Source organism: Myodes glareolus, chromosome X (assembly GCF_982192425.1).
Source record: "Myodes glareolus chromosome X, mMyoGla1.1, whole genome shotgun sequence".
In the NCBI taxonomy this organism is placed as follows: Eukaryota; Metazoa; Chordata; class Mammalia; order Rodentia; family Cricetidae; genus Myodes; species Myodes glareolus.
The window spans coordinates 53,417,197-53,429,846 of NC_142053.1; the positions used below are offsets into that span (position 1 = coordinate 53,417,197).

At 40.3% G+C, this 12,650-nt stretch overlaps 1 protein-coding gene across 1 annotated transcript; it reads right to left on the reverse strand.

Moving 5' to 3' along the window:
• Positions 1–8,573: 8,573 nt before the first annotated feature.
• Positions 8,574–11,982, reverse strand: LOC148117325 (melanoma antigen preferentially expressed in tumors-like). The gene is made up of 3 exons (XM_087902745.1): positions 11,687–11,982; positions 9,865–10,449; positions 8,574–9,087 (listed from the first exon to the last, which is right to left on the reverse strand). Exons 1-3 carry the CDS (start codon positions 11,980–11,982, stop codon positions 8,574–8,576), a joined length of 1,395 nt encoding a protein of 464 aa, XP_087758871.1.
• Between the last annotated feature and the right edge of the window lie 668 nt (positions 11,983–12,650).

The window sequence follows — 12,650 nt, forward strand, 5'->3', positions numbered from 1 at the left end:
TTTTCTGCGTCCCAATGTGGAGTCAAAGAGGGGCCAAACCTCTCCCCCAGAGAGGTGCATTCACCTAAGCAGAATGCACACAGGAAGGGAGAAAAATTTCCCCAAGGTGCCCACTCCCTCCACTTACCGCCTTCTCTAAGCCACCCCAGGAAAGAAAAAGAGCAAATTCCATTTCTTCCTCTTTTATGATTTGTGCCTGCTTTTCTACTAGTAATGTGTATAACTAGAAAACTCAAAACCTATCATTCTCTGAAAAAAAGTAGAAAAAAATATCACTGGGTCCACATAAGGGGGTAGGTGATGGGCAATGCAACCTGGACAGAATAGATTTTCCCTTGACCAGAAGAATTTAAACAATTTTTTGCTAGATCCTTTTTAGAAGAATTAAAGACAACTGCTAAAATGACTTCCCTTGTCAGCCCATTGGCCCCAAATATTAGACAAATTATAAAAGTTAGAAAATGTAAAGTAGGTCCTAGTTGATGAAGAAGGTTCACAAGGTGTTTAACATCAGAGAACTGACTGGAATGATATCTTTTGCATAAACTGAAAGTCACTGTCACCTTTTCTGATGATGAGACATGCTTAGACACCTCACAAAATATTGTGTCTTACCCACTTCGAGAATATCACCAAGCTGAGTGTACTGCCTGGAACCAAAGATATACTTGGATTATCTCTCAGATTGATTACTCAACTAACTAGTTCAGCTACTCCTGTTCAGATTAAACAATACTCAATTAACCAGGGGAAAAATTTGTAGTCCATGGCTTAGAGAGACAGGAATCCTGGTGCCCTGCGGTCACATTGGAATCACTTCTCCTGCCTGTAATGAAACCTGGGACCTTTCATGCCCATGAATCTAAATCCTCCAGAGAAATAGGTATCTTGGACCTGAAAGATGCATTCTTCAGCCTCTCATTGCCAGAAGTGCGGCAACCCATCTTTGTTTTTAAATGGATGAACCCACAGGGAGGTTACAGTGGACAACTTACCTGAACCAGGTTGCCTCAAAGATTTAAAAGTTCTCCAACCCTGTTTGATGAGACAATACATGATGACCTCCTGCCATTCCATGAGAGGTTTCCCAGGAAAATAGATTATAAAAGGGCCACCGAGGGGCTGCTTCAAGAGTTGCAGACCTTGGAATACAGAACAACAGTTGAGAACGCCCACCTTTGTATATCAGAGGCTACCTATCTTGGTTACCAGCTGAGGGGAGGCAAAAGAAGCCTGACTCAGAGTGGGATTGCTGCCGTTCCTCAGATTCCAACTGAAGACTAAGAGACAGGTTCAAGGGTTCCTAGGGGCAGCTAGGTATTGCTGCATCTGGATTCCAGAATTTGTGGAAATAGCAAGGCCTCTATGTACCAGCATAAAGGTACACTGAGTCCCTAATCTGGACTGAGACGAAACAAAAGACATTTGAGGCTTTTCAAATAGTTCTAATTTGACTGTAGCCCTAGAACCTTCAGATGCCTCAAAACCTTTTCTTCTGTTTATCCACAAAAGAAAAGACTTTACAAAATGGGTTTTGGCCCAAACTTTGGGGCTATAGAAACACCCTGTGTTATACCTTTCCAAATGATTGTACCCTACAGCCACAGGATGGCCCACCTACTTAAGAGCTGTGGTGGCTACTGCCAGTTTAATGGAAAAACAAAACAAAACAAAACAAGTAGACTCTGGACCAGGATCTTATACTCCTAGCAACTCATGGTGCAGTTGAGATCCTCAAAATAACACCAGAATACTGGATGTTTCTCTAATGCCTGTGTCACCGTCACCCAGTACTAGGCCCTACTCTTTGACCACAATCTTGTTATCTTCTTGCCTGGTGATGACCTGCAGGTGCTCATCCACAGCCATCACAGGATGAAAGATGAAGACAGCTACCTGGGAGCTGCAGTAGTTACTTTAGCTGTATGCCTTGGGCCTAAGCCAGATTCCTCAGCTCAGGAAGCAGAACTGGTTGATATGACCCAAGTGATCACAAGTGATTGATCTCAGATGGGAAAAAGGAAAGTTCACCAACATTACATGGAGAGTCACTATGCTTTTACCACAATAGATGTCCACGGTGTGATTGATAGAGAAAAGGGGCCTCTGACCACTGGGGAAGAGGACATTAAAAACAAAACAAACAAAATATTGGCCCTTCTAAAGTTCATCTGGCTTCCCCTATAAATTGCTACTTCCCCTGCTCCACTCTGAGGACGGACATCAACATGATGGCTACCCTGAGGCAAGCTATAACTTGACCACTGTCCTGGCTTCCTCACAAATGGCCCCAAGACCAGTGGGGCCTATTGGTACTCTGAGAACATACCCTGACCTGGTGTTGCTGGAGATTCCATAGTATATCCCAGAGGAAACAGAGGATGCAAAATGTAAAATTACACAGCTTGAATCCATACTTTTGTGGAGGACACCAGAGGGAAAGATCATTCTCCCAGAAAGAGTGGGCAGGACTCTGGGAACTGACCTTCACCAGGACACTCATCTGGGGTCCACAAAACTTTCTGCGTTGCTCAGACCAAAGTGTATTATACTTAGCCTAGACAGTCTAGTGCGGGATGTCTTAGCCAGATGCCAGGTTTGTGTTCAAGTAAATCCAAAACAGAGAGCCCCTACCTACGAAGGAGTCTGAATAAGAGATCAGCACCTAAGAAATGGGAAAACTAAATTCACCAAGATCTGGCCTTCCAGGGGAGGATACAAGTACTTCCTAGTCTTATATGTACTTTTTACAAGTAGATAGAAGCATTCCCCACCTGAACTGAAACTGTTCAAATAGTAGCTTACAAAGTTCTTCCAGGAACTGGCCCCCTGATATGCCCTACCCCTAGCCATGGGGTCTGACAATGGTCTGGATTTTATAGCCAAAACCTCAGTTAATAGCTAAAGCTTTAGGCAGAGAATGAAAACATCTTGTGTATATTGACTACAGATTTATGGTCAGGTAAAAAGAATAAACAGGGCGTCAAAATAAACTCTAACAAATCTCTCATTAGAGTCCAACAAAGGATGGCTAGGCCTCCTTCTTTTGCTTTGATTTGGGCCACTGCAGCCCATCTAGAAGAGATTTGCCCCCATGAGATGTTAGGAAGACCTCCCACACTGCTTCCTAGGCTCAGAGACCAGCAGTTGGCAGAACTGTCTAACCACTCCTTCCTCAAGTCACTACAGGCCCTCCAGTCCTCCATAAAGGCTATTCATTGGACTACCTGAGAGACCCAGGCAAACTCAGATTCATCACCTACCTGTTTCCCTTTGTTTCTTGTGAGACAATTTGGGTCAAGCAGGTATCCAAAGAAGCACTGAAATCTATACATAGTGATTCTCTCCACTGCTATAGCTATGAAGATAGCTAGTATTCCACCAAGGATCCACCACACCCAGGTCAAAATGTGGAAGCCATGGACGTCACTGTCAAATGGACTGCCTCCTGGACTATGGACCCATTAAAATTCAGGTTTCATCAGCCCACAGGCCTTTCCACTCCCTGCCTCTCTAACTCTTCCTGAGTCTTATGTTTTGTCCTATGGGTGTGAATATAGGGTCGTGATCCAAACCCACCATCCACAGACATGGTCCTGGGAACTGAGTAAGACAGATAAAGGTAGGAGATAGCTAATGTGGCCACAGATCAGCAACCCATATTCCATCTTGACCATTGCTCACTGATACCCACTTCAAGTGTCTAGTTGTACTAGGGAGATATGTGAGAGTTTGTCTTTTGAGATAGGGATACAGAGTTATAATTCTCTTCATGCTGGGCAGCTGGACCCCTTAGTTGCTAGGAACAAGGGAGTTTCCATCGCAACAATTGTCATTGTAAAACAGAGGATTCGTAAAACAATCCTTTAAACGATTCTGGGTGTTTGGGAAACAGGGATAACCTGAGGGGACCCGACTTTATGCCACAGGAAGGGACCTATGAATACATTTAAACTACTCCTCGAGATCCCCAGGCCCTTGGGTCCTAACAAAGATCTCTCCATGCTAGGACCAGGCCAACTCGCCCCTGCAAAGCAGTTAACACACCCAGAGCCACTGCCCAGGAAGACCACCCCCTCTGTCCTAGTAGCTGAGTGATCCCATCCCTCTTTTCTACTCTTGACAATGTCTGCCACTCAGTTACTCATTTCCAGCCAGAAAGAGGCCTTGATTGCTGGTTATGCTTAAACACCTGTTTGCTGTACTACAGATAGATAGGAACTAACCAGACTGTCAGCCATTGACTGACAAAACTCACTGTGACTGGGGCACCCCAAATTAATGTTAGAGGACTTAACCTGGGCACTTCCCCTTATTCTGATGCCTGCTCTTCTGCCTTATAGGTTAATTCATCTGGATAACAATGATATTACTGAACCCCTGAGACTACTTGGTGGGCATGTACTAATGGTTTGACTAAACATACCTCTTCTAATACTTTCCAAACAAAGTAGACAGGTTGATTAGGGCCTACAGATACTAAGTTTCCATTTCTGAATTAAAACAACAGTTATATTCCTTTACAGAAATGCTCCTGCAAAGGAGACTATGCATGACTTTGGGAGAAACTTGTTGTTTCTGTGTTACTTGATCAGGAGTAATTAGAAAAGTTCTTGCCATGGCTGGAGAAAACTTCAAAAAGAAAGAGACAAAGATATAATTGGTACCAGTCTCTGCTCTCTTGGTCTCCCTGGCTAACTACTCTGCTATCAGCACCGGCTGGGCCTTTAATTCTCATTCTAATTGGATAAATTGTGGGCCCTACATCTTAAACTATATGGCCAGTTATGTATCAGTTCAGTAAAATTAATGGTCCTTAGGTCTAACTACCTTCTTACAATAGGATGAGTCCACAACTTGACTCATTCACTAAGACCAGTGGGGAACCTAACAGGGCCCCAGAACGTAGTATGCCCCCAGACCTTAGCCCAACTGACTCCATGGTGGAAGTATAGTCAAGCTGTGAAACTCAACAGGTTACAGCACCGTCTGCCAACACTATAACAAAGACCTAATCCAGCAAGATTCAAAGTTCTGAGAACATCTCTAAATGTACTAACCTTGCCTTTTGGCTTCTATAGCTCTGCTTTTGGCTAACCGTTCTTGTTAACTGAAGTATGCCAACCCAAGAGTGGATTTTCTGCTTAAAAGTTCACCCTGAGAAAGGGTGGGGAATACATGGGGATCCTGAACACCCAGTGTAGTCATAGGCCAGCTAATAAGTACTTTCTATTGGCTTTAATTTGTGTTTGAGCAGTGCTCTCTGGTGGACACCCCACAACAATTATAATTACATTTCCCCCTGCCCTTTCCTCCCTCCAACCGTCTCACATATCCCTTCTTACTCTTTCAAATTCATCAGTTATTTTTTCAATAATCATCCCCACTTCCTATGAGCATATAATTTCATCAGGATTCTAATTTCATAAATCACCTACAAAAATCAATTGATAGAAGATGATTTGATAGAAAAATTCCACTTTTAATGTCTACTGTTCTTTAAGAAAATGAAAGAATGGCTCTGAAGACAGCCTTGGACCTAAAGAGTAGCACCTTAAAAATAGAAGAAAACCTTTGATACGAGTGATCATCACAGACGTTCAAATTTAACTGGTTCTGTCTGGTTGGACTCAAGATTGGTAGACACTTGTAACATTTGTCCCTTTCTGTCCCTTTCTTTTCGTCACTTTTGGCTTGAGGTTGTCTGTCACTAGTACACCACGCCTCTGCCACTGCTTCAAACATTGGTGAGTGTTTGTGACAATTCTTTTCATATGCAGAGAATGTACTAAATGTAACATTAGGATGAGGAGAAAACCCAAAGGACATAGAATAAAAAGGTAAACTTAAGTTTTAATGACATTTTATTTAATATGTAGTGCCATAATAATGTAATGGTATTAAGAAAGAAATACAAAGCAATTGCTTATTACATTGACATTTTAATAGTTTTTACAGTCTATATAAGTAACATGAAAGGTATAACTAAGTCATTAAATTTTCATTTTTCTTCAAAGTATAAAATGTGTTAAAGAGAAACTCTATATATGAATTATGTTACTATAATTTTTCTTCCTGAGAAGCAAATATATTTCTTTATAACACAAACCAGAATTAATAGAAATGGCTTTAAATACTTTCTAAGTTAATTTTTTACTGGTGATCCTTGTTTGTTATTTCAACAGATATAATGAACCAAATTCGATTTAATTTTGTTTTATTACTATTACCTGAATCCGTGTGCAGTGTGTGTGTGTGTGTGTGTGTGTGTGATATGTGTGAGTATAGAGGTATCAATTCAATGGAATGCATGTGAAAGACAGAGGACAGCTCTTAGAAATCCATTCTCTTTTTGCACCATGGCAATCAAGTGGTCAAATTCAATGACTGTACATACTGTACCATCCCAATGACTTAAAATCCAATTAATTTTAACAATGCTTTTGCTGAGTTGCTCTGAAATCCAATATGTTCACTTTTAAAAATAGAAAGAGTATGAAAACACACTATGCTTACTTTTCTTTTTCATTACACCTTTAAAATGCAGCCCATTTTATTGCAACAAGAAAATACTAAGCACATATAATTGTTCAATTTTAATTCTTTAGTTACTATGTTATTGAGTGACAGTAATGTTACCATTTCAACATGTGATTGCAACTGAGCTACATTCAAAGAAATTCAGTATGTTAGTTACCATTTCAATATACCAACATTACAACTATTAATTATTGACTTTATGTCCTTTGTTTCTTACCGTTTTTGGATATGCAATGTGGTATTTTATTTATGGGACATCACATTGTGGATTAATCAAATATTTGGAATTAATATAGAGATTTGGCTAAAAGAAAGCACAACAAATGGAGCAACTATAGTGGAAAAGTAGCAATAAGAAATTCAAACAGAATCATGTATACAATGAAGGAAATACACATGGTGCAATAAGACAAATTGACTAGGTATAAATAAAGTATCTCAAAGAATAACAGCAAGAGTTATGCCATGTGTCCTAAATGGCTTCCTGAGCTAACACGATAAAAGCTGGTCTAAAGCTCATGGCTCATGGCAGTTGGTTGAAATTTTGAATTGGCTAGCTAGTTCAAGAACGGCTCCAGGGCAAGTGGTAGAAACTTAGAGCAGGCTAGTTCAAGAAGGCAGATCAGTGTAGTCCTGGTGTGGGAGGTTCTTCTGTTTGTGTGTTGCTTTCATTGGTTCATGAATAAAGAAACTGCCTTGGCCTAGTTGATAGGGCAGAACTTAAGTAGGCAGGGAAGAAAACTGAATTCTGGGAGGAAGAAAGGCAGAGTAGGGGAGAAGCCATGGATCCTCTGCCTGAGATGGATGCCAGTTAGAATTTTACCTGGTGAACCACTGCCACGTGGCAATACACAGATTAATAGAAATGGGTTAAATTAAGATGTAAGAGTTAGCCAATAATAAACTAGAGATAATGAGCCAAGCAGTGTTTTAATGAATACAGTTTCTGTGTGGTTATTTCAGGGCTAAGCTAGCTGGTCGACCAGGACAAACAAGGAGCCCCACCCTGCAACATAGTCCCACTCCTAATGGCTGAACAGGGACTCAGGATCTTGCTGTCTCTGCTTCCTGACCTCATGAATTGGAAGGATCTCCCTCTGCCACAAGCTCTTTACCAGGTTCTGCCTTGCTGAAGTTCCAAAGCAGTGCAATTAAACAAGGATGGTGAAAAGTCTAAAGGAGGGAAGCAAGCTCCCCTTCCATTCTAGTCTACTATGTCAGGCATTTTACACAACGACAGAAGATAAACATCAAATAGATGTGAGAGAAAGCCTCCAAGATGGTAACATTGAACCCATGAATTCTGCTGAGAAGAGAATAAACAGAATATGTAACAAGAACAAGGGAAATAAAATGGGGTCCAAGCTGAAAAAACACCTTGCTTCCATGCACTAACAATCTGTGCAAAAACAGGTAAGCCACAGAAACATTGAGCCTCTGACTGGCTTCAGGCAGGAACCTTGTCTTGTCTGTCTGTTCATTTTGGCTGACTACAATACAATCCCAAACCAATCCTTGGAAAAGGAGTATGAAATAAAGAAAAACTGAGTCACTCAATGGGTAATGCATACACATTCTTTTTCTCACTGTTAAATCCAGATGATTTCCTATAAGAGACTGAAGACAGTCCTATATTGTGAGGCTAAATATAACTTATGGGATAAAAGTGTTGTCTTTAATAACTACCTGGCCTCCAGAAACATATCCAGGAAAAGCTAGAGTGTCATGACTGGTGACCAGTAACCAGAAGTAAATTTCACTGAAGACAGAGGTATGATTTATCATGACTTCCTGATCTATACCATTCTGGTAAGAAGAATAATGGTGACAATGGACAACTCAGCCTCAGGAACTTTTAATTCTTCCATTTTCTTGTCAGAGTTACTCGTAATAAGGGCAGTTCCTATCTATATTTCCTGACTACGTTTCCTACAATATATAAATCTTACATATGAAGTCTATAGACCTCAGGAAAGAACACTGGGTGCTCAAATGGCAACTATCATTATTGAAAATTGGTTGAACTGTGGAATTCACTCTGAAAAAGTGATCAAGGTCATGTCAGTCCGCTGTGCTGCCTGTAGCATCATCTTCAACTGTGCATGCACATCAGCAAGCTTCTGTCGATCTAAACTACCCCGAAAATACCACCGCTCATAGCAATGCACAGGGATGGGGTAAACCACGTATTTCAGCTCCATAAGCGGTATTAGGTTTTGCAGGATACTCACGAGCATAGACATTGTAATAGGGTTAGAAGCAAAACTAAGCACACGGAGGTGGGAACACTGGCTTAGAGCTGGGATAAGAGAAGTTATGGTAGAATCTGTTATAAGACAATGATTTATCTCTAGATACTGCAAGGTACCAGACACATTTTCCATAAGCGTTTGGAAAGGCTCACAATCTTCCCAAGATATTGGATTGTTACTGAGATTCAACAGCTTGAGGTGGGTTGCCTGAGGACACTGGGAAAGAAATCTGAAGTCTCTGTAAGAAAGCTCACAGAAAGGCAGATTCAAGAAATCCAAACCAGGTGGGAGGACTCTGTAGGGAGAAAACAGAAAATTGATGCTGAAGAATGAGGAACTGGTGGTGGGAATATATCTAGGAACCTAGAACAAGCTTCTTTGTACATACAGTGCTGCAGCAGCTAACCATGTGGACTTTAAAATAACTTAATAGGCTTGTGGCTCTAGGAAAGACTTTTCCACTCTTAGACACAGATTTTTAATCTTCAGAACATGTACAAGATTATTATGCTTGGTTCTGAGAAATAATGTGTGAAAATTTAATCAAGTTGGTAATTATAATCCACACGGAACTAATCCTACTGTTTGATGGAATGGGGTCAGGGATAGCAGCCAACTGAATGTTCCTAAACGACAATCTCTAGATTCTGGGCCTGATCCTTGAGTCCAACACATGAGCAAAGATGATCTGACAATATGAACTATGGGGATCTTTTGATGAGTATGTATGTCAGACTACAGCATGAAATCTTAACCTCCTTCTACCTCAATGCTTCCACTTCATCTCTAGATACCTAGAGAAAGTCTCTTTTCATTCAGGTGTTTGAGGTCCTATATTGTATGAGGATAGTTGTCTGAATGAATGAATAGGTACAGCTTATTTTTGTAATCCTGACTTTTTCTTCACTATAAATGAAGTGCTCCAGTGGACAGTTTCAAAGTTTCTGTAGTGTTACTGCTGAGAAGGGAAAAAGAGATTCCATCAAGCCTTAGGAATGCCATAGTCTAGTTTCCTTTTTTTTCTTAACGAGAGAATGTCAAGGAAACCAGGTACCTCCCCTCAGACTCTCACCTGAGCAACTTGTGTAGACGATTTGTGAGGCAGAAGAAAGACAGGCTGAGCTCCTTAAGGTTCTTCATCCGCTCAAGTTGGGTAAGGAAACCTTTGAATGTTTTCCCATTCAAAGATTTAAGGGTGATTTTAGACAGACTGAGACTGTCCAGGTGGACCATGTGAGACAAAAGGGTTGTAATATCACCAAGAGAAGCCTGATCAACTGCCAGGTGTTCAATACACAACAGATCCACAAGTTTCAGGATATTTTTATACTCAGACAGTTTATCAATCTGCAAATCTCGACAGCAGAGGTGCAAGGACCCGGAACTCTCTTCAACTTTACTCAGAAGCAAAGACAAAAACTCGCTTGCTCTCAAGGTGCCGTCCAGAGAAAGATCCACTAGTAATTCAGTGGGGTAGCTGGACAACTCAGCCTCAGGCACTACATTTACAGTGCTATGTTGGACTTCTCTCTTCGGGGCAGAGATCTGAGAGTAAGAACAAGACTGAAAACAGGAAGGAAATGTTGTCCTGGTTTGAAAACATGTGGTCCTGCAGACAGCATCATGCCTCAAATCTAGGATCTTCAGTTTGGAGCCTCTGTAGGGAAAAGAGGAGGTAGCACATAAGAGAGGCAGCATATTTTAATACAGTCTAACAGAACTAATGATAACAAGTGAGGATAAAACTCCTTGGGTGCTCAACTCCATACAGCAACTAAACACAGCACTTTCCAGCATTACCTCTGTCCTAGAGTCTCCATCAATGCTCACCCATTTCAGTGCTTCTGTCTTCTAAGTAATATGCCCATTATGTTTACCAATCAATAGCATCCTCTGTCACATGTGTTACAAAATTAAAACCCTCTATAAGACATTAGATTCTTTTAAATAACCTCAACTGAGAAAATGAATAGAGTGTAACATCCGGATGGTGTGAAGGACGCCAAGGAAACAAGGCCCTCTAAATCAAGAGGATACACACACAAATGAAGTCACAGAGACTGAGGCAGCATGAACAAGGTCTGTATGGGCCTGCACCAAATGGGGTCCCAGAGCTGAAAGAAGTGGACATATGCCCTTATCCCTAACCCAGAACCTATCTCCAACTGATAACCACTTGCAAATGAAAATTTACTTTCTTCTAATGGACTCTCACTGGGGGCAAACTCCTACTCTTAATGGAAGACTGCATGACCAGCAGCATATGGCCTACAGAAAATCAACTCAATGGCCTCTTTGGAGGTTCATTATCTCAAAATGTTGTGTCTGAGCTGTTTAAACAATTATCTTATGTTTTAGTTTTATGTATATATTTATTTTTTTCCTCTTCCTACCTTATGGGTCTTTTGCGTATATATATTATAGTTTCTAGTGTCATGGGTTTATTAGATTCCTGGCTGCAATTAAGTGGTTTTCTACTTCTATATATGTTCCTGTGCCTTTTCTAGGGCACTTTTCCTTCTCTTTATTAGTTTTGTCCTATTCTGAAGTGTTAGTTTTTGTTCATTCTCATTTTATTTTATTTTTACCCCTTAGAAGCCTGTTTGTTTTCGAATGAGAGACAAAAGGGAGTGGATTTATATGGGAAAGGAAGAGGAGAGGAACTAGGAGGAACAGAGGGAGGGGAAACCATAATCGGGATATATGAGAAAAAAGTATTTTTAATAAAAGGAAAAAATTAAAAACAACAAGATCTCAACAGTTGGACCAAACACCTCCCATCCATTGTCAGAGTTTACCACTAACTATCTTTGCTATAACTTTTTCCTCTCCTGTCACAGGCTGAAGAATGACCTCTTGTTGTCTCACCATGTCACTATCATACAGAGCCTTACCGGGAAGCAGAGTTTATGGCAGGAAGGACCTGAAGACCATCAATCATGGCTTTTAAGAGTTCACCATGTATTTCATGTCCTCTTAATGTTCCGATGTGGAGACAGAAAAAGGGCCAAACCTTCACCATTGCTGTCAGTGTCTTCTTATGCCCACCCAAGAAAGCAGCATTGAACAGTGGAATAAAGAGTTCTCTTGGAATCTCCTCAAGTGATTGGATTATTAAAGTCTCAGTATTGAGCAGACTCTGTATAGCAAGGTCTAACAGTGTGGCTGGGTCCTTGTGGTCCATCTTCATGAACCTGCACAAAGGTGAAAAACACTTGACAGTGCTGATACACTACTAGCAATGTAGAAAAACATTTATAGACTAAACATATGGTGAGTCAGATAATGATTTCTAGATATCTCTATTATAGGCACAGGTTAGACATTGACCTGGTTATATAATTATGTATATGAATATATAATATACATATGATAAAATGGCATTTGAAATTAGTAGTATGTTAGAAGTCAACATTAGATAGCTGCCTACCTGCTAATATTTTCTATGAAAAGAATACAAAATCAACAAGAAGTAGAAATGTAAATATACACAAAGGTCGTGTCTTCATTTTTCTGGATATGGAAAATACCAAGCCATAAAAAAATAATTGTAAGTACAAGAATGAAACTTCAGTATATCACCAAAATCAGATTTTCTGGCAGGTGAAGAGAGATAAAAACTTCAAAAGATATACATAAAGGGTGATGATTTGGAGCTTCAAGTTATTCTGAAACAACAGGCAGAAAGATTATACCTTAAAGAAGCCCAAATTAAGAATACTATGTCTTTAAGGTCTTTAAGGTCAAGGAAGGCACACATTTTTGGGAGTAGACTAAAAAAAATCTCTGATTAAATCCTCTTGCTGTCTCTAACACAGAGAAATTAAAAAAAAACTGTTAATCTGAAAATAGAATAGT

Excerpts from the sequence above, each read along its gene's own strand:
- LOC148117325 (XM_087902745.1), bottom strand. The coding sequence starts at position 11,982 with ATGAAGATGGACCACAAGGACCCAGCCACACTGTTAGACCTTGCTATA. Across the intron at positions 10,450-11,686 it reads GCCATAAACTCTGCTTCCCG|AGGCTCCAAACTGAAGATCC; the intron begins GTAAGGCTCTGT and ends TTTTCCCTACAG. Across the intron at positions 9,088-9,864 it reads CGTCTACACAAGTTGCTCAG|AGTCCTCCCACCTGGTTTGG; the intron begins GTGAGAGTCTGA and ends TTCTCCCTACAG.